Here is a 19,014-nt window from a genome sequence, read left to right on the forward strand (position 1 = left end):
TTCTTCGCAGTTTGTAGCATAGACGCGAAGCAATCACCAACATGCAAAAGAAATTTGCCTGGCGTGAAAGCCACGAAATCAACCGTGAAGAAGACATAAATCTTATAAACGCATGGTATAATTCAAACGGATACAGTAGAGCGCCCAACTCAAGGCAGCCGAAGCCGAGCTATATAATACACATACTGGACCGTACTGCCCATATCTCAGCTAGACAGTAGTCTACAACAAGCGTAACAATGCGAGGCGACGTAGCCTAAACACCACTTTTGAAAGAGCCAAAATGTGTACCTAGAGAGGGCATCACGATAAGACCAGAAGTGAGGAGCACATCCCTACCTTTGATCTTACCTTGACAACGCACAATCGTGCTAATAACTTACATACCTACCCGCATAGAAAATAAAATAAAGAAAAGCGCAGTAGATTTTGAGAAAGAAAGTCACCTTTGCCCTACCCATCCATCACTAAGCGCCAGCCCGTGCCAAACATCCGTCTTCCGAATCTCAGAAGAGATACCAGTCGATGGAAATCCCATGGCGTTTGCGTTCGATAGATGCTGTACCTTTCCATTGTTGTCATGAGGTCATGCCCTGGTCTTTGTTGTCGAAAGTGGCGTGCCAGTAGGAGAAGCCATGTCGCTGTAGCCGCCTACCAAGAAGTGATTCGTATACAGTCTTACCCTCCAATGCTTGGGTGCTATGTGGTGCCGGACGTCAAGAGATGAACATGTCTGATCTTACCCTCATTGACGAGAAAGGGTTAGGCGAAGAAAAAGGGGGTAACCTTTCACAAACCCTTGGGTAACTTTGACCCCGTCGAAAAGGCCTAGTATCTCCTGCGTGATCTGTCGCCCTCGTAGCTGTCGCCCTCGTAGCCGCGCTTTCGTGAGCCGTCATCTCGGCCTGCACCGCCATCTCGGCCTCCGCCGCCATACCCGCCATCTCGATCTCGATACCGGTCTCTGCTGCCGAGAGGTTCGTTGTTCGCACCACTGGAGCCGCGATCGTTGAATCCGCCGCCGCCGCCACCGCTGCGCCTGTCTTCGTATCGGCCGCCTCCACCTCTATCTCCCCCGTACCCGCCTCCGCCTCCTCGATCGCCGCCAAACCCACCACCTCGTGGACCACGAGGACCAGCAGGGGCGCCGTCGGGAGGGCCGTACCCGTTCGATTGGTAGCCGATGCCTCCTCGACCACCACCAAACCCACCACCACCGCCGCCACGGCCTCCGCCTCCGCCACCAAAGCCTCCCCGGAAGCCGCCTCCTCGATCGCCGCCGCCAAAGCCGCCACGACCACCACCACGTCCGCCGAAGCCACCACCGCCAAAGCTTCCACCTCGGCCTCCAAAGCCGCCGGGTCCTGCGGGAGGACCAAAGCCAGGGCCAGCAGGGCCACGAGCAGCAGGGCCTTTGGTGTAGCCTCGACCACCGAGTCCTCCTCCGAAACGACGCGGGCGCCATCCAGATACCGTACGGCCGCGCTCGACATCAACCAGCACGCGTCGATCCTTGATTTTGATGCCGTCGGTCTCCTTGTAGGCGGCCTTCATGTCCTTCTCGCGCTCGTACACAATGAAGGCGTAACCACGCTTCCGCTTCTTGACTGGCGCGTCGGCTGGGGCGGTGATGTCTTCGACAATCCTGATGCGCTCAATGGGACCGTAGCGGCCAAATTCGCGTTCGATATCTTCTGAGGTGACGCCGTAGGCTAGGCGGGATACGAAGAGTGTTTTGAAGGCGTCGCCCTGGACTTTGGGATCTTCGCTGGGTTTATCTGTGGATTGTAAGCATGCGATACAGACATGAGGGGTACATGATCAAAAACGTGATTGCGCGTTGGGGCAAATTCGTACAATCGGTGATGCCGTCAGTGAGAAGTTTCTCCTGTTTCTCCTTCTTTTCTAGCTTCTTGCGGTCGCGCTTCTGCAGCCAGCTGTCGGTCGGCACGTAGACATCCGTTTCCTTGTATTCCTGCAGGGCTTGCAGGTACTGCCCAACGCCAGAGATTTTGGGTGTGCAGCGCTTCTCCGGCGCGTGGTCGGCCGGTTCAACCCATCGCAGCGGCGGCCGCGGGGCGAACAGGTTCAACAACATCGGTGGGAGGAGATGCGTCATCTTGATCGAGGGCCTGGAATGCGCTCCAGATAGCGATGTATAAAGTTGAATAAAAAGGGTGGTGGAGGGAGTGACGATGAAAAGTGAAGTTGGGGATGATGGTTGCGAGGAAGCTGCGACGCGGAGTTCGCATTAGCGCAGCCTTAGGCTCCACCGCCATCACGTGATGCAATCGCCAAACTTTTGGAGACCTCATTCACAGGCAGGTGTCCCCATCCGAGTCGCCATTGCACGCCAACATGCCTCTCTCGGCCATCAAGACGGTCGCAAAGGCTCAGGTAAGTCCTCACCATTACCATAAGTCAATTACCTTGTAGCTACGGTTCTAACGGATCCTCTAGAATGGCGTAGGGGCCTTCGTCCTCCAATGCAAGCGTCTCGACTTCCACTACTGCAACTGGTGGGGTAGTTCCCACGGGATGAACACCTTCATCAAGTCCTCGCTTCCCTCCTTTGCAAAGCGCAACCCACAAGTCGAGTTCTCGGTATGCCACATACCATGTCCCTCTCTCTTCGAATCTAGCCCCTCTAACACGTCCACTATAGGTATCCCCGCGGCCGCGCAAGCACCCAGTCATAATAGCACATTACATCAACGGCACCCAGCGATCGATATGCGTCAAAAACCTACAAAATGAAGGTGTTAGGGAGAAAGCCGAGCTACTACGAGACTCGAATGGAGAGAAGAACAGGAAAATTGGCAAGCCAGTGGCCAGTATCAATGAGAGCGTGCGAGGAATTTGGGATCCATTCCATGGAGCAAAGATAAATATATAGGGCGACTCATGAGATAGAGAGAGTTGGAAGGCGGTTATGGTTTAGGATCTTACCATCTCTGTATGTACAAAATACTAGCATGGGCGGCGCAAATTGGTTTGGACATATACAACAAATGTACAAACATTTCATGTTTCAAATACAGGATTCACGATATGCATCGACCTTGTCATTTCATTTAACATAGGCCAAATGGGCCAGGTACTATTTTCAGATCATGATTTCTTCATTGCTCATCCCGGGCTTCTACCATTTTACAGACGAGCCTCACCACCATGTATTCATGCCTGGTTGCTGTTGATGATATCATGGAACGCAGGCTTCAAGCTAGCGCCGCCAACAAGGAAGCCATCGATGTCAGGCTGCTTCGCCAGCTCGTTGGAGTTCTTCTCCGTCACGCTGCCACCGTACAGAATGCGCGTCTTCTCAGCAGCCTCGGACGAGACTTCCTTCTTCAGCCACTCGCGGATAGCGGCGTGGACTTCCTGTGCTTGGGCCGTGGTGGCGACCTTGCCGGTGCCGATGGCCCTGATATACATGTAAGTGGTGTGATTGGGGCGGTGAAGGGTGGAAGGGTACTCACCAGATGGGCTCGTAAGCAACAACGATCTTACTCCAGTCCTTGACCTTGTCTGCTACAGCCTTCAACTGCCTGGTTACCACACTGACGGTCTCGCCCTTCTCCCTTTGTTCGAGGCTCTCGCCGCAGCATAGAATCACGCTCAGACCACCGTCCAGCGCAGCCTTGGTCTTGCTCGCAACGAAAGCATCGTCCTCCTGCAAGATGACGCGGCGCTCAGAGTGGCCTAGGATTGTCCAGGTGATGCCGCTGTCCTTGAGCTGGTCGGCGGAGATCTCGCCTGTGAAAGCGCCGTTGGGCTTGTCGAAGACGTTCTGCGCAGCGACCTCGAGGCCTTCACGAAGGTTCTCGCGTGTGAGAAGGAGGTAGAGGGCCGGAGGTGCGATGACGACCTCTATTTTTCTGTATTAGCATTGGCTTTCTAGTGGTTTGAGTGTAGAGACGGAGGTTTCGGTGCATCGAGGGATCGTAATGGACGTACCAACTTTGGGGTCAAGCTTCGCTTCGTTGAGGTTCTTGACAATCTCCTTGATCGACTTGATATTGCCGTTCCTTTAGCATCGTTAGTTTTTTCTCCTTGTTCATGCGGTACTCACAGCTTGGCTAGTAACATACATTTTGAAGTTGCCTCCGATGAAAAATTGGCGAGCCATCTTGAATGATAGTTTGAAAAGATTGGAATAAGTGGTGGTTCTAGGGGTATGAAGGTAGAGGTGAGTTGAAGAAAAGTGTCGTGGTGTTGCAATGCGTTGTTGAGTTGCGCTGGACTTGCAGATGTTTTGGAGCTCGGCGGGGGCGGGGCAAGTGACGACGTTGTGAGCTGAGCGGTTTTCGGCGAACTGTGGACTGACTTTTGCTTCGTTCACGGCCGTGGGCAAAGGGAAAAGAATGGGGATGCGGATCTCACGTGAAATTGTGCATTTCGAGAAAATTCTATCAGCCATTGAACGACATTGTAGTGCACTCTTTAGGTCGGATCTTTACCGAACCCGCGTCTTCAAGCTATCGAATTGACCGTAGTCATAGTATTGTGAGACTCCTCTTTAGAAAGTATTCAATTAGAGTCTACACGGATAGCTATTCAGGTTCCGGCGTCTAGCTGTCAAAAGACGGGACATTTCGTAAAAGACGGCCCACTGATCGTCCTAGGATTTGTTAGCTCAGCCCTGCGGTTCTCCCATCTCGGCAGAGGCTGACGATGCCCAGGTGCAACCACCACCCACCACCTCAACTACTATAGCAGTGGAGCGTGTATCACGTGTGTCTCCACACACCATGTCCGACACGCCATCAGATTCCAGCTCTCATTCAGTCCAGGCACCCACGGTCCACGGCCTCTCCGTGACCCCGCTCACACAATGTTCTCACTGGCACTCCCCTCTCGACATCATCGCCATCAAACACTACTGCTGCAACAAGTTCTATGCCTGCATCAGTTGCCATGATGCATGCGAGGATCATAAACCAGATGTTTGGCCAATAAGCCACAACAATGAAAGAGCAGTACTATGTGGAGCGTGCAAATATGTCTTGACGGTGGATGAGTACATGAAGAGCGGGAGCCAATGTACGAAGTGCGGAAGTGGGTTTAATCCAGGGTGCAAGGGGCATTGGGGGCTGTACTTTGAGCTGGCAGGGAAGAGCTGAAGAGTTGGTATTAATTGAAGATGGCTAGGTCTCAATACCCTTCTCAACAACCAGATCCACACTGCATGTGTAGATATGGCGTGGAGATTGCACGCTGTCACTCAGCTGAAGGGGATCGTCAGCTCCGTATTCAAATTGATATGCGCGTCGACCAGCACCTCGACATACAGTCTGGAAAAGAACGAGGTGTGTGTGGTGCAAGGAACACAAGGAGTAGAAGAAGTTATTCATGATTCTAGATGGCCTGAATGGGCTACTCATGGCCATAATGATGGGTATCGTTCTGAGCATACACTCAAACCCTCCCCCACACGCTGTTCACGATTTTCACACAATGCACATCCATAACCGCACCCTCCCGAGCCTTTCCGGACCACGCTTCCTGGCTTGATGCCCACGCCGCAACGATCTCACCATCTTCCTGGCGCTGTACCGCCAATTCCCTCCACACACCTTCTACAAACTTCCCTTCGTACAGCGCCTCCAACGTCTGCCCATCTACCGTCTCGTAGTCCATAACCTCCAGCTCCAATCCAAAGTCTAGCTCATTCTCGTGCGCCTCTCCCGGCAACAGGCTCCACTCCATGTCCATCTCTTCGTCTGTCATCATCCGTTCTACGGTCGATAGGGAAGTCCGCCCAGCCAACTTCCGTTTTCTAGCTGCTTCGAGGCGCTCTGGCGATTCAACTTTGGTGGGCAGTGGTTTCGGTATTGTACCGAGAGCACCGGTTGGTGACAGGGGAGTGAATTGCCGGATTCGCCGGTAGATAGAGAAACGGGTGTAGCCGTAATGGTCGCGGAATTCATCACCTTCAAGGTATGTCTCCAGTTCTAGCCTCTTCTTACATAGACGTTCCGAGGCGGAAACTTGCTCTCGTTTGCTGATTGCTTTGCGACGATGTATACCAGCCTCTATTTTGTAAGGTTTGCTGTTCGCGGCTGAGCTTTTGGTAGTTGATCTTCGAGCACTTCGGCTCTTCGTTTTGGATCGGGTTCGTCCGGTGACGGGCCCTGCGGCTCGTTTTTGCGCTCGGAATAGAGTATCAAGCACATTGCAGCAGGTGTTGGAATATGTGCCCATGTCTCACTCTGTGACTTGGTAAGAGTCACGGTCCCTTCAGATGTATGAATAGAGAGCCCTTTCGATGTGTATGTTGGTATGGGGATTTTTGTACCTTGAGAAGGTTTCGGTTGCGGACAAAGTACAGCTCGCTTTTGCTGCGAGAATTATTTTATCTTAACTTCTGATGCTGGATGTCTGAAGTGAACTATAGAACAATAGAACAATAGAAACGCCGAGATCAAAGAGTAAAATTTGTAGCGATGAATGTGAAAGGCCGACATTGTGCGCGGTGAAAGTGAAAGTGCCACAAAGGAGGCGAGTGAAAGTGAAAGAGGGTAGACAGTGCCAGACATAGTACTATAAATCTTTGAGAGCTGGGCAAGATAGTCTTCACACTTGGGCTTGCTGGTGGATAGAAACCTCTAACATATTGCGCGATTAGGGACGTCTCTCCAAATTGTGATTCAGAAGTAGGTGAATCTATTCCCGTCGAAAACATTGTGACTAGAGCGTTGATCTCAATTGATACATAGACTTGATGAAGCTTAAGCCAGACCAAGATGTATTCATTAGGGAAATAATCACTTTGGTCGATGGACGGCCTCATCCTGGGACTTGTGAGGCTATAGAGAACGCAACGAAGTGAGATTGATGATTGGTGTAGTACGAGCACCTGAAACTAGAGTCCTGCGCCCTTACGAAAACTAGTTCATGTGACCCAAAATGATATGTCAGGGGTGATTACTAGCTAGTAGGTCGATCGGCTGATGATCGAATGTCGCCAGTAAGCATTGACTTTGTATGATAAAAAGGTCTGCATCATCGCGGCTGTGAGTGGAACAGACTCTATGTCGAACCTCCCTCAAGGCGGTTCACTTCACAAACGTGGGGCGTCTTACACACTCGAATTGGGTGTAGGAGCGACCATGCTATGATTCTCGTAGCCGTGAGTCAGTGAATTGATCTTTCCTTCTCCCAGTAACCTAAGCTACGAGTCAACCACCGTAGGCTTCACGCATTGTGTTGGTTACCTGGGCGACTCCTCTGCGGAAAGAGATTGCCCCTGTCTGCACAGTCCCTTTCCCTCGTTAGTTCTACCCAAGCCCACACACTCCCTACGAGATATAAGCTTCAGAACCTCAACTTTGCAACACCTTCTGTTGTTCATATCCACACCAAGACAACATCATCCCCACACCGAGATATAATCACCACCATAACTACGATAACTTCGTCATCAAATATGCCTGCCACTACTACCTCCCCCAAGAAAGCGCCGAAGTCGCAACTCGAGGACTTTCTCGATCGCGCAAAGAAAGCCAAGATCCACACCGAGGAAGCTGGCTCCGATAGTCAGGCAGAGGCCTGGGAGGTTGTCAATGAAGATCACGAGAAGAAGGTGGCCGAGGACAAAGATGAGGAGACAGAGTGGGTATTCGTTGCGAAGACCACGGGCGACATGAAGCGCCACTGAGGGAAATGCATTCGCCGACGCCAAGTTGCAAAGGATATCTGTTCCTTCATGCATGACGGCCGAGGCAGTCGAGTCTTACTATTAGTAGACATGGATACTCAGAGCAAAGATTGCACGGAGACTCGACATAGAGTGGTACTGGGTATCTAGATTCGATGTAATTGCATAATCTACGCCATCATTAACATGCGGTGTTTGGGCAGTCGTGATACGTGCTCTTGTCACTTGCTCATGTTCTGACTTATTCTTCGTCCTGCATTACGCCGATCCGGTCCGTCGGCCAAAGGATAGGAGCGCGACTACAGATCAAGTTCGTTTCGTTTTCCCCACGTGTGATTCGTCTTTGTCTTCCTGGCCCTAGCCACTCAAGTTTTGCTTCCGCTTGCTCATTTCTTCCCCTTCTTTTTCTTCTTTCCGCCTGTACTTGCGCCAGCCTTCGGATCCGTCGGCAGTCCACCTATCTTTACGTCTCCACTCTCATCGAGTCTTGGTGTCGACACGCCCTCCGCTCCAGTTGGCGCACTAATATCTTCCAAGGTTTCTGGTAGCGCAGCCATGTGTCTTCCCAGCCTGCCCAGATTACCAATCAGCCTTCCAACCTCTGCACCCTTGTTTGTCTCGTATTGTAGACATGTTCCTGATTCTGGATCGTACGTCTTGAGCGTGAAGGTTACGGTTACTTCCTCGGGGTTTTGCGATTGCGGGGGTGGTGATGATGTGCGTGTGGTACCTGCGGGCTTGGAGGCTTGCTTTGCAGCATATTGTTGGCGCTTTTTTATCTTCGAGGATGTGGGCTTTAGGACGGTGTATTTGGAGGATATGCGTGTCTGAACACGGTGTTAGATGGTGTCGCGTGCGCCGCTCGTCGCGAACATACTGAAGTTGGTCGAGCTTTGAGCAGAAGAGACGACTGGTCGTACCATTCCACGCTAGTCTTGAAGTACGGCATTGTGTAGTGTGGAGTGATCTGGGGCAATCGGAGAGTGAATGTTGGTGCGCGTGGTGGCATCTACGGGCAACTTTTGGCGGGGTTGAGCCCGGAACAACGTCGGCCCAGCAGCTTCGATATTCATATTGCATACTGCTCGCGCGATGTTATTTGATGATGGATGGTATTAAATCTGACTTTGACCCACTAGAAACGGAAGCCCTCGCCTAGAGCTGTCTATATTTAGGCAACAGTGCCTGGAGCCGTAAGGAAGACTGTCGAAACGTTGATTAAAGTCTTGACTCACGCACACTCTACTGATGGATTTTGCAGCAGCCTGAACCCCAATTTCTTCCCATACACTCTCTTATTGTTCGAATACATTTGAATCAGAAAAGTGTAGGAGAAACCCCGCCGTCAGAATGACTGAGAGTATATCGTCAATATTGAGTAACCTGGACCTCGATACAGACGCCACAAGCGTTAGCAATGACAGCACAACCGATCTCGAGGCTACCATCCAGGCACTCGTTGAACGCGGCAAAATACTTCACGATGAAGTGGAGACCTATGTAGCAGCAGTGCTTGCGAAGCAAAAGACGGCAAAGTTTCAAAACCCTGTCGAGTATCGTAACCTTCGGAACGACATGAAGAATGAGCTTGTTTTCTTGAAAAAGATTGCGGGTTCTTCAGAGATGGATGAGGAGAAGGCTCGGCACTACATCGTCTCCTCCAATCTTCTCTACTACGAAGCTTTATGGAATGCGGCGAAGCGCTTTTCAGGATTACAAAGCTTTCGAAAGTATTTTTTCTGGGATCGACATACTGCACCAGCAGGGAAACACACCACCAAAGGCCTCAGCTTGGCGAAAGGAAGCCAAGCGAAAAGCAAAACCGCAGCATTAGTCGATATCGTGGCTGAAGAGGGCAGTGAGTGGATTCGAGTATCGACAGTCTCCGAGAAGCGACTCCTCTTCGATCTCGCCAAGATGGGTTGGATGAACGACTCAGATTCAGATGAAGACATGCCCAACACACAATCCAGCAACTGGGAAGAGGACGACGACGATGACCAGGTTGGCGTTGTCAAAAATGCACGAGAGCTAGCTAGAGCCGCACGAGCGAATCCGATCCGTGGTCGGCCACCTAATGTACATTTCGTGCTCACACGTATCGTGACCGGCAAGACGCAGGCTGTTGATATGATCGTCGACAAGATCCGTGCTACAGGAGCTATCGTACAGTGCGCCACCAATATTCCTCCACCTGTACCTTTACACTCTGTACTGCCACAACTCCTGGTCGATCGATCGCGCGCTCTATCCGAAACGTTGAACATAGACTGCACTATCCTCCTCGCCCTCATTTCCGACATCTCGCACAAGCCTTGCCCAATTCTGGACTGGTATCCAGGCGAAGTCCGTGCTCAAATCAACGAGGAAGCTGAAGAACACTTGCTGCCAACACATCTGTACCCTGCGATTGGATCGCATCCGATGGTATGCACCAAAGAAGCTGCCGATCAAATGAATCTCATCATCGAAACGCTGGCCACAGACACGGAGAAGCTACGGGCGGATTTGCTTCTTGGGCAAGGCGGCCGACAGGGACGATCATCAGAGGAACTGGTCGCAGAGTGGGCATCTATCTCTGACCACGAGATACCAACAGGCCTCAAGTTACCGTTACTAGTTAAGACCGTTGACTTGGACACACTTACCGACGGTCTTCCCACTGTGGCAACCAAGATCGCTGCCGAATTGGGTGATCTCAACAAGTCAATATTCCTCTACGGATGGGCCGAGAAGCTTACAACATTGAGCGCCAATCGTGGACGGTCCCGTCAGATTGAGAGTACCATAAACGAGCTTGGTTTGAAGGATGGAGAGGCTGGGCCACATATCTGGTTGTGCGGCGAGTCGAGAAGTTTGATCGCAAAGCATGGAAGGCGGAAGTAGACATAGATCTCTATAGCTAGTTGTGCACTTGTACAGCTGCTAAGTAACTATAAGCCGCTCGGCCTACCTTACATAGAACACAGAAAAGATCGCTCTATTCATCTTATCTCACATGTTGCGTTGTACACAATGTCGCTTCCTAGAAAAGAGACAAGATTACACCAGAGACAGCAGCGACCCACATACCCATACCTCCCTTTGTTTGATTTGCCTTGCCTTCAAACTTACGGGGGGTAGTGCTCTTTTTCGACGTGCTAAAGGTGTGCTTGTACTCTCCCGCCAAACTGATCGGACCCTGCACCGTCTGCGCGGTACTCAAAACAGTAATATTCTGAACCACAACATCAGTCTGGTAGCCGAAATCACCAGACATGCTGAAAGCGCCGTTATCGTACGTAAAGACGATGTTACTCGTCGCCTTCTGCACCAGACTGTCCCCATCGTCGAGGTACAAAGTACCATGTGCTTGGTTGGTCGAATTTGGAGCGACCCAAAGGACAAAGTTTTGTTTTCTCAGCTCTGTCGTTGTATTGGCAGACTCAGCGCGTAGGGGCAGGATAGATCCACCACGGATATGCAGGGGAATCGTGTCGAAGCCTACGTCGGTGAGGTCAACATACGACCCATTGCCCTGGACGGTCTCCAAGGTCCAGAAGTCGTAGAATGTCTCGTTGGGTAGGTAGATGCTGACGCTCGTGCTGTTCTCCTCAAGCACTGGGGACACAAGGATGTCGTCGCCATAGAAGAACTGGTGCTCGATAGCGAAGGTGTTTTTGTCCTCTGGGTAGTGGTAGAACAGTGGGTTTAGAGCGGGAAGGCCGGTTGTGGTCTGGCGATGGAATGCAGTGTAGAAATAGTCGAGCAGTCTGTATCGGACCGCAATGGCATTACGCGCCGCCGCTGTCGTCAGGTTCCAACGATAGTATTCTTGTGAGATCGATGTGTCACCTGCGTGGTTACGCATGAAGGGGTAGAAGGCACCGAGGGTGGTCCAGCGTGCGCATAGAGTTTCCGTCGTGTTACCCGCAAACCCGCAAATATCGGGGCCTACCATAGGCAGCTGGAAGACGGAGGCAAAGTTGAGGACGCCAGCGATGCTGAAACGATACTGCTCCCACGTACTAACGTTGTCTCCGAGCCATTTGCCTACGTAGCGTCCAAGACCGACAAACTAATTGAATGTTAGTGCGAACAAGTCCAAAAGAGGCTGAAACGTACCGTGGATCGTGTGATGATCAGCGGGCGGCTTTCAGGGCGGCGAGCTAGCATGGACTTTCTCGAAGCGATGGACATCATGGAGCCCCAGATGTTATGGGTGTCATAATGGAATGTGCCATCATGATTTTGAATGTCAGTGTCCATGCTTCGGTTGCTGATTGAGCCCATGTCGTTGTGGATCTGATATGCAGGGTTGATAAGGTCTCGACCCGGTAGACCAAGGTGCTCTGCCAGGTCTTTAGAGTTGTTCGAGGCTTGTCGCTTGAAATCAAAGCTCTTGACAGACTGGGCGGTGTGTTGAAGGGAGTGTAGGGATCTTTTAGTGGCGTTGGAGTTCGGTTTTGGTTGGAAGCCCACCGGGAAGCCAGAGATTTCGCGACCGTCTGCATCGATTCGGACTGGTGGCGGCTTTGGTGGGTTCTTGGACTCCTCGGAGTAAGCTAGACATAAGTCAGTGAGCTGAACTTAGAGAGCATCTGCTTGAAGTTTACCATCGGGGTTTGCGCAAGGGTACGGGCAGAAGTTAGCCGGCTCATTCATGTCATTCCACAGTCCGTCAATATCAACGCCCGTTTCAGGATCGAAGAACTTCAGGAACTTGTCGTCCCAATACTTCTGGGTATTTGGATGAAACCAGTCGGGAAATACGGTTGGCCCAGGCCACACAGCACCCTCATAAAAGGAGCCATTGGCTCTTTTCTGCCATACCTCGAGTTTGGCACCGTCATTATACACATCATTGTCACCGCGCCAAACGGCAGAGTTCACCATGACAACATAGTGCTGTTGATGTGCATGGAGATAATCCACGAGCTGGCGTACAAGGTCGAGCGGGTAGCGCTCGGGATCTAGCGTAAATAGCCGACGCAACTCCATATAATCAATATCTGTCCACATGGTCTGCAAGCATTAGTTGATGATACCGGAATGGCTCTGTAGAACTTACTTCGAGTGGAATTTCGGCTGCAGAGTAATTCGCCACGACCTCGGCAACTTGCCAAACATCACGATAGCCGTACTTGCACTGATGTGACCCAAACCCCCAGTAGGGCATCATGGTCGGCAGACCTGAAAGCGCAGAATACTGCACAGCTACCTCCTTCGGACTGGGGCCAGCTAGAAAATAAAGATCAACAACGCCACCAATGGCATTGTACTCAAGATAAGTGCCTTCAGTATCATTGATCTTGATATCCATACCGGCCGAGCTGGCTAGAAAGACGCCATGGGTTCCGTTTTCGCCTCTATGATCAAAGTAGACAGGGTGGGAGCCATAGAGATTGCTTCCTGATGGCGTACCGTAAGCATCTCGGTTCCAGAGCTGACCATGTCAATAACTAATCACATAGCTTCGATTCATCAACTCACCGTCCTGGTATAGTTCGTAGTGTTTAGATGGAATGGATCAGTGTGTTCACCAAAACCATACAAGTTAGGCAAGTCAGGCAGACCGGTCCTTAGACGGAGATATTGCGTCTCGAAGACGAAGCTTGCAGCCGAAGTGTCAAAAAGCATCTCATTCGTTTTTCTGCGAGTAATTGCAAAGGAGAACGGGCTGTCAGTCCAGGAGAACGCCAAAGCTGAGTTCTCTGGTTTGACGCCATCATCATTTGACGGCCTAGGCCAGATCGACTCTTGGATCTGGAAGACTTGCTCAGCGGCGTCGAATATCTTAACATGGAGTCGGTCCTCTTTGCAATGGTTAGTACGGGCGATAAGCTTGAAGAAGAGTTTTAGGCCAGTCTTCGCACGTACCCGTCTGATATTCGACCTCCAATCTCAGATTAGTCAAGTCTTCACCGTAGACGTTGCAAGCCGTGCCTGCAAGGGCAAGATTGGCGGTGACTTTGGAGCCATTATCTTGAACATTGCTGGCGGTGTATCCAGGGCAATCTCCAAGAGATGAACTTTGACGTGGTACGAGTGAACCTGCGAAAGCAGGAAGCGCCAAGCCAAGGACGAGAAGCCCCTTGCTGAACATGGTACCTGTAGAGTGTGTCGAGAGGGCTGTCAGGCACTTGCATCAATGTCAGCGTTTGAGGGAATCCGGGCCTTCTTATACTAGTCTTGGTGCCACTGCGAGTAAGGACAGGACGGCATGCATATTACCTAGGTGCTTTCAACTACGCCGCTTACCAGGTCCCAAGATTCTACTTCTGCATCCAAGCCCCGATTCCCCGCAAGTGCCGCCATCATTGAGGCAGGTGACATTGATGATGGACATAGCTTGGCAACGATGCCGATCTGTGCACCGTCCAAAGTAGCTACATTCCGGGGTCACGTTGACCAAAAGGGCCCTCGATGCTCGTTTCCCCGGAGATTCTCCCATTTGGAGTTGATGCGTACAGCACGATATGCGGGAGCCTAGAGGTCTGGGGCAAGTGTGGAGAAATTCAGGACTGTTTACACGCGAAGATAGCGTGAGCTGCGTGGTGGGCGCCGGACAGCAGTTTTAATTGGATGCATGTCGGTCCCTTGGGTTCTCGATTGGTTGTCTGTCGGTCCGGGGTGCGCTGCTTCATCCGAATACCAAAGTTTGTCTTGCGAGACATAGGCGAGCGGAGCCAACATATCAAGCTTGGATAGCCGTGAGATGATTCATGATTGATAGCCGATTCCATTTCGCCGTGTAGTATTTTACCCGTGTCGGAGATGTACATTTAGTTGAACGACCGAACTCTACGACAATGCAAGGATGCACTTGGGCTTGCTGTTGCACACATGAGAGTGCGAAGAGAACAGATCTTGAGATTACATGTACAGTGAATGTACAAGGCTGCTTCTTCGGCGTACCACGAGAAAGATGGAGAAGTTGGGTGATTGATTTGGGAGAGATGCACGTGACCGGGGTGGTACCTGCGCCTTTCCCTTTTCGCTCATTAGCTTGGAGAAATTCCCGATCCAGTTCCAACGCGACCGTTCGACAGCTCGACAACTTCATTAGCTACCAGCAACATTCCTCACCAACAACCACAATGCTCTGCGCAATATCCGGAGAAGCCCCGCGAGAACCCGTTGCGTCGCGCAAAAGCGGCAATGTCTTCGAGAAGCGCCTGATCGAGGCACACATCGCCGAAAACCATACAGATCCTGTAACAGGCGAGGATCTTGCAGTCGAGGACCTTATTGAGCTCAAATCACCACAAGTCGTCACCCCGCGGCCGCCGAATCTCACCTCGATACCCGCCCTGTTGAGCGCCTTCCAGAACGAGTGGGATGCTATTGTACTAGAGACACACACGCTCAAGCAGCAGCTGGCGCAAACGAGACAGGAGCTCAGCACAGCTCTGTACCAGAATGATGCTGCGACACGAGTAATCGCGCGACTGTCGCGTGAGCGAGATGACGCTCGAGAAGCGCTGTCCAATGTTACCATCAGTGGAGGTTCGGCAAGCAATGGCGATGCTATGCAGGTTGATGGCCAGGCTCTACCAGAAGAGCTAGTAGCCAAGGTCGACGAGACGCAGCAACAGTATGTTTTCTGCGCTTCAACTCCAGACTAGCAAGCTAATGTTTTGTAGACTATTCTCGACTCGCCGAAAGCGACCAACTCCTGAAGGCTGGGCCACCGCCGAAGACATCTCCGCTTTTGACCTGACAACCTCTAGCGAACCTCTTTACCCCGGCAGCAGCAATGTCTCCCTCGATAAATCTGGCGACCTGGCGCTCTTTGGCGGCGCAGATGGCGTGGCGGGCGTTTACTCGTTATCGCAGGCTAAGGTGCTGCAGGCATTGAAGGCTGGCAGCGCTGTAACAGCGACAGCGTGGTGGGGACAACGCGCTGTCGTCGGAACCTCAGCGGGCACGGTTAAGATCTTTGAAAATGGCAACGAAATTGCGCAAGTAGGGTCACACGCCGGAGCAGTCACATCACTTTCTCTCCACCCCAGCGGGAGGATTTTGGCCTCTGCTGGAGCCGATAAGCGTTTTGCCCTCCATGACCTTTCCACCTTCAAGACTGTCTCGCAGGTCTACATCGAAGCCGACGTCACATGCTGCTCCTTCCACGTCGACGGTCTGCTCTTCTTCGTCGGTAGCTCCGACGGCAAGATCCGCATCTTCGACATCAAAACCGGAGGTGCCATGGCTGAGCTCGAAACTGGCGCTCCCGTACTCGCCATCTCCTTCTCCGAGAATGGAACTTGGTTCGCGGTTGTGAATAAGGGCTCGACCAACGTCTCGGTGTGGGATATTCGGAAACAACATGTCGTCAAGGTGCTTGAATCGGGCAGCCCGGTTGAAAGCACCAAGTGGGACTACACTGGCCAGTACCTCGCAATTGCTGGTACCGGTAGCGTCTCGGTTCAGCAGTTTACCAAAGCTTCAAAGAGCTGGTCCGAGCTATTGAGAAAGGCGGTGCCCTCCAAGGACGTTGCCTGGGGCGCGGGCGCTAACAGCTTGGTTGCTTTGACGCCAGAAGGAGGCTTGAGCACCTTGAGCGCTTCATAGTTTGGCCAAGATCGCGCTGGGGCTGACAGATGGGAAGTTGAGAAAGTAGCTTGACTGCATTTTGTGGGCCTTCACAGAAAGGACAGGCTTAAGCCGGGGCCAGGTGAATGGCGAGGCATAGCGAGAATTGCTCGGGGAAGAATATGATGGGGCGCCGATTGGTATTCATAGTGTCACTGTAGGATATAGCTAGATTGCCCTTTCTGAGGCTGGTCAAACATCATCTTTGACCATTTCCACGTCACTCGCAACTTGTTTGACAAAACCATGCTTGTGTTTACCAGGGAGGGAAATGATAGATGTTGGTGAGGTCACCAGTAGCCACCGAGGGCGAGAGGTTCATACCTGGTACCAGTCTGGAGAACGATAATGGGGTTTAATAGAAACCATGGTTCATTGTTGGCTCAGAATGTGTAGCCTACCTTAGAAGTTTTATCATAATTATTAACGTCTCCGCACTTGAATTACTTCCACAAATTAGAGATGCCTTCGCAAGTAGTCCTAGGGCGCAGGCGCTCTTTCAACAATTTTCTTCTCGGTGAAGTGAAGCATTCGACGTTTGCCGTGGCCATGGCCATGATGCGGATTGGTTCCGATCCTTGCCACCAACGACAACGAGTTTCGCCGAGCTCACCTCCACCACCACGCCTTTGCAACCACACTCGGCGGCCTCAACCTATCCCTTTAAGCTCTTCATATCGCCCTTTGCGTACGCTACCATACCAGCACTCACTACTACAGGGGATTGTAGATATGGAGGAGCTGCCGTTTGGGTACACGCACAGACAGAAGGTGAGTTGAGTGCTGGTAGCACCAAGCAAGTAGGGGGAAGCAGAGTGAACAGACGCTGACAAAGGCTTTCCCAGCGCTCACATGCCCAAATGGAAGAACATGAGCGCTCTGCCTCGCCTGCCTGGACCTTCAACGCTCGTCAGCCGAGCATACCGTTCCACTCGTCGCTAGCGCTCTACCACGACTACGAACCAGCACGACACTACCACAATTACGACGAAACACGAACGCCGCCCTCACTCGAAGACTCTGTGCCCCCATTCTCCTCGTTCTACGAGCCCGTACGTCTAGAGAACGACCCGCCAACTGATCGCCCGTCATCAACCAGCGCTCTACATTCACACACCGCTAGGCTACACCATTTGCGGGTCGGCAACATGGCCTCTTCGGCGCCAAGACGGTTTGCAGGCGATGGGTTTGACTATCGACGGCCAGTAGGGTCGACACGGGAGCAGGATGAAGCGTCTGTCGACTTGACCAGGGAGGATGAAGACACGGCTATTGATCTGAGTAGGGACGAGGACGTCATTGACCTCACGGCTGATGACTCGGGCTATGGAGCCAGTCAGGATGGCAACCACAACGCTGCCTCGTATGGCACTGATGGCGAGAGGCTGCTGGAACAGTCGAACCGCAACCGCCGTGCCAACAATGGGGCTCCTCGCTTGCCGCGGGGTATGGACATTATCATCGATCTAGACAACGGTGAGGAGCAGTGGAGCATGGTATCGCCACCACCGCCAGAGCCATCTTCACCAGAGATCGAATTTATTTCATCACGACGGATTGCCCCGCTACGTCGCGAGCACCCCACCTTTGGCCGCAGCCACTCAGATGGCGACGAGGTCGAGTTCGTACGTGAAAACGTGCTCCCACAAGACGAGGCACGACGGCGTAGGAACCAAGAGCTCGACAACGTCATGGATCTACTAGGCACCATGAATGGCCGCTTCACTCATCTCCGAGCACACGTCGACCGTTTCAACGCCCAAGTCAACCGCACAGCTGACCGCCTTCGTCGCGGTCCCATAGCCCCACCTCGTGGTGCACATCGAGCCCACGCGCATGTTCACGTAGGCACGTTTATGGCGCCGACGCTCGACTTTGAAATGGTTGGCTTTGATATAGGCATGCCAGGCGCCCATGCACAAGATCCGCCCGTGCCGCCAACGTATGATGCTCCAGAGAAGGCGCCAGAGGGCTTTACGAGAAGTCCAGAGGAGAAGGATGTGCTTGTTTGTCCCAATTGTGGGGATGAGCTGTGTACAGGGGACGAAGAAGTGAAGAGGCAGGTGTGGATTGTAAAGGGATGCGGCCATGTACGTCTTTTTGGTGCAACCATGCGTTGACGATGAGACTAACTACCCTCAGGTCTACTGTGGCGAGTGCACAACGAATCGATCTACCAAGCGTAGTGCAAAGGGCAAAGAGAGGCCAGCAAAGACCAAGCCGTTCAAGGAATGCCAGGTTGAAGGCTGTGGCAAAGGTGTTACACACCGGAAGACCATGATCCAAATCTTCTTGTAGCCTTCTTACTTCGATTTCCAGCTGTCAGGGCTACTTGGCACCCTGCTCGGATTCATGGTTTAGTGTTTGACTGCTTAGGTTCGGCGGTATGCTTCAGCGATACCCCACATTCTCCGGTTCATGCATATCGGTTTTATCGGTTTTATCGACATTATGATGGGTTGGTTCCTTTTGTTGGTGTGTCGGAGTTTTTGCATTTGCATAGCACGGTGTTTTTTTGGCCATGACATGATACTACTCATAGTCGGGCTCTTTCGGTCTTCTTTATATCACGCCTTTCTATACTAAGGTCAGAGACGTAGCCTTGACAGTGACATGATATACGACATATATATGTTATGTAGATGTGTAGTTCGATGAATATGGTATATACATTTATTACAAACGCCTCTCTTTCAACGTTACGGCTGAATTTATTCGTCAGATGTCTCTTTGCAGTGCATGGGAATTGTAAGAAATGATCTCATCGCATGTGGCCAGAG

General features: G+C 51.9%; 11 protein-coding genes across 11 annotated transcripts; 6 read left to right on the forward strand and 5 right to left on the reverse strand.

The window, feature by feature from the left end:
• Window positions 1–828: 828 nt before the first annotated feature.
• On the reverse strand, window positions 829–2,119 carry K460DRAFT_374354 (RNA-binding domain-containing protein; the record flags this gene model as incomplete). Its single annotated transcript, XM_040934654.1, has 2 exons — window positions 829–1,778; window positions 1,858–2,119. The coding sequence occupies 2 exons, from the start codon at window positions 2,117–2,119 to the stop codon at window positions 829–831; spliced, it is 1,212 nt and encodes a 403-aa protein (XP_040789816.1).
• A 239-nt stretch (window positions 2,120–2,358) lies between these two features.
• Window positions 2,359–2,896, forward strand: K460DRAFT_374355 (mitochondrial ribosomal protein-like protein subunit L51; the record flags this gene model as incomplete). Its single annotated transcript, XM_040934655.1, has 3 exons — window positions 2,359–2,397; window positions 2,461–2,604; window positions 2,666–2,896. The coding sequence occupies 3 exons, from the start codon at window positions 2,359–2,361 to the stop codon at window positions 2,894–2,896; spliced, it is 414 nt and encodes a 137-aa protein (XP_040789817.1).
• A 243-nt stretch (window positions 2,897–3,139) lies between these two features.
• On the reverse strand, window positions 3,140–4,382 carry K460DRAFT_414039 (Triosephosphate isomerase). Its single transcript, XM_040937652.1, has 4 exons — window positions 4,092–4,382; window positions 3,958–4,028; window positions 3,480–3,870; window positions 3,140–3,424 (listed from the first exon to the last, which is right to left on the reverse strand). Exons 1-4 carry the CDS (start codon window positions 4,127–4,129, stop codon window positions 3,178–3,180), a joined length of 747 nt encoding a protein of 248 aa, XP_040789818.1. The 5' UTR covers window positions 4,130–4,382; the 3' UTR covers window positions 3,140–3,177.
• A 178-nt stretch (window positions 4,383–4,560) lies between these two features.
• Window positions 4,561–5,271, forward strand: K460DRAFT_56079 (zinc finger CHY domain-containing protein). Its single transcript, XM_040938520.1, has 2 exons — window positions 4,561–4,630; window positions 4,683–5,271. The coding sequence occupies exon 2, from the start codon at window positions 4,752–4,754 to the stop codon at window positions 5,121–5,123; it is 372 nt and encodes a 123-aa protein (XP_040789819.1). The 5' UTR covers window positions 4,561–4,630; window positions 4,683–4,751; the 3' UTR covers window positions 5,124–5,271.
• A 147-nt stretch (window positions 5,272–5,418) lies between these two features.
• Window positions 5,419–6,204, reverse strand: K460DRAFT_392659 (uncharacterized protein; the record flags this gene model as incomplete). The annotated part of the gene is made up of 1 exon (XM_040935898.1): window positions 5,419–6,204. One exon carries the CDS (start codon window positions 6,202–6,204, stop codon window positions 5,419–5,421), a length of 786 nt encoding a protein of 261 aa, XP_040789820.1.
• Window positions 6,205–7,429: 1,225 nt separating this feature from the next.
• Window positions 7,430–7,791, forward strand: K460DRAFT_402622 (uncharacterized protein; the record flags this gene model as incomplete). The annotated part of the gene is made up of 2 exons (XM_040936546.1): window positions 7,430–7,614; window positions 7,749–7,791. 2 exons carry the CDS (start codon window positions 7,430–7,432, stop codon window positions 7,789–7,791), a joined length of 228 nt encoding a protein of 75 aa, XP_040789821.1.
• Window positions 7,792–8,046: 255 nt separating this feature from the next.
• On the reverse strand, window positions 8,047–8,609 carry K460DRAFT_374358 (uncharacterized protein; the record flags this gene model as incomplete). Its single annotated transcript, XM_040934656.1, has 2 exons — window positions 8,047–8,487; window positions 8,538–8,609. 2 exons carry the CDS (start codon window positions 8,607–8,609, stop codon window positions 8,047–8,049), a joined length of 513 nt encoding a protein of 170 aa, XP_040789822.1.
• Window positions 8,610–8,753: 144 nt separating this feature from the next.
• K460DRAFT_363361 (uncharacterized protein) lies at window positions 8,754–10,983 on the forward strand. The gene has a single exon (XM_040932798.1). It carries the CDS (start codon window positions 9,011–9,013, stop codon window positions 10,544–10,546), a length of 1,536 nt encoding a protein of 511 aa, XP_040789823.1. The 5' UTR covers window positions 8,754–9,010; the 3' UTR covers window positions 10,547–10,983.
• Window positions 10,686–13,745, reverse strand: K460DRAFT_374360 (glycoside hydrolase family 31 protein; the record flags this gene model as incomplete). The annotated part of the gene is made up of 6 exons (XM_040934657.1): window positions 10,686–11,717; window positions 11,765–12,204; window positions 12,256–12,664; window positions 12,711–13,085; window positions 13,133–13,455; window positions 13,520–13,745. 6 exons carry the CDS (start codon window positions 13,743–13,745, stop codon window positions 10,686–10,688), a joined length of 2,805 nt encoding a protein of 934 aa, XP_040789824.1.
• Window positions 13,746–14,739: 994 nt separating this feature from the next.
• Window positions 14,740–16,213, forward strand: K460DRAFT_277678 (Prp19-domain-containing protein; the record flags this gene model as incomplete). The annotated part of the gene is made up of 2 exons (XM_040928193.1): window positions 14,740–15,236; window positions 15,286–16,213. The coding sequence occupies 2 exons, from the start codon at window positions 14,740–14,742 to the stop codon at window positions 16,211–16,213; spliced, it is 1,425 nt and encodes a 474-aa protein (XP_040789825.1).
• Window positions 16,214–16,858: 645 nt separating this feature from the next.
• K460DRAFT_363363 (uncharacterized protein) lies at window positions 16,859–18,941 on the forward strand. Its single transcript, XM_040932799.1, has 3 exons — window positions 16,859–17,005; window positions 17,080–18,324; window positions 18,377–18,941. The coding sequence occupies exons 1-3, from the start codon at window positions 16,967–16,969 to the stop codon at window positions 18,530–18,532; spliced, it is 1,440 nt and encodes a 479-aa protein (XP_040789826.1). The 5' UTR covers window positions 16,859–16,966; the 3' UTR covers window positions 18,533–18,941.
• The last annotated feature ends 73 nt before the right edge of the window (window positions 18,942–19,014 follow it).

The sequence above is a fragment of the Cucurbitaria berberidis genome (assembly GCF_010015615.1).
Source record: "Cucurbitaria berberidis CBS 394.84 unplaced genomic scaffold K460scaffold_2, whole genome shotgun sequence".
In the NCBI taxonomy this organism is placed as follows: Eukaryota; Fungi; Ascomycota; class Dothideomycetes; order Pleosporales; family Cucurbitariaceae; genus Cucurbitaria; species Cucurbitaria berberidis.

What these genes read in the sequence shown, in the direction of transcription:
- K460DRAFT_363361 (XM_040932798.1), top strand. Translation starts at nt 9,011, where the DNA reads ATGACTGAGAGTATATCGTCAATATTGAGTAACCTGGACCTCGATACA.
- K460DRAFT_363363 (XM_040932799.1), top strand. Translation starts at nt 16,967, where the DNA reads ATGGAGGAGCTGCCGTTTGGGTACACGCACAGACAGAAG. An exon ending in GGTACACGCACAGACAGAAG is followed by an intron (nt 17,006 to 17,079) that starts GTGAGTTGAGTG and finishes AGGCTTTCCCAG; the next exon opens with CGCTCACATGCCCAAATGGA. An exon ending in TTGTAAAGGGATGCGGCCAT is followed by an intron (nt 18,325 to 18,376) that starts GTACGTCTTTTT and finishes AACTACCCTCAG; the next exon opens with GTCTACTGTGGCGAGTGCAC.
- K460DRAFT_414039 (XM_040937652.1), bottom strand. Translation starts at nt 4,129, where the DNA reads ATGGCTCGCCAATTTTTCATCGGAGGCAACTTCAAAAT. An exon ending in ATCGGAGGCAACTTCAAAAT is followed by an intron (nt 4,029 to 4,091) that starts GTATGTTACTAG and finishes ACGATGCTAAAG; the next exon opens with GAACGGCAATATCAAGTCGA. An exon ending in GTTGCTTACGAGCCCATCTG is followed by an intron (nt 3,425 to 3,479) that starts GTGAGTACCCTT and finishes CATGTATATCAG; the next exon opens with GGCCATCGGCACCGGCAAGG.
- K460DRAFT_56079 (XM_040938520.1), top strand. Translation starts at nt 4,752, where the DNA reads ATGTCCGACACGCCATCAGATTCCAGCTCTCATTCAGTCCAGGCACCC.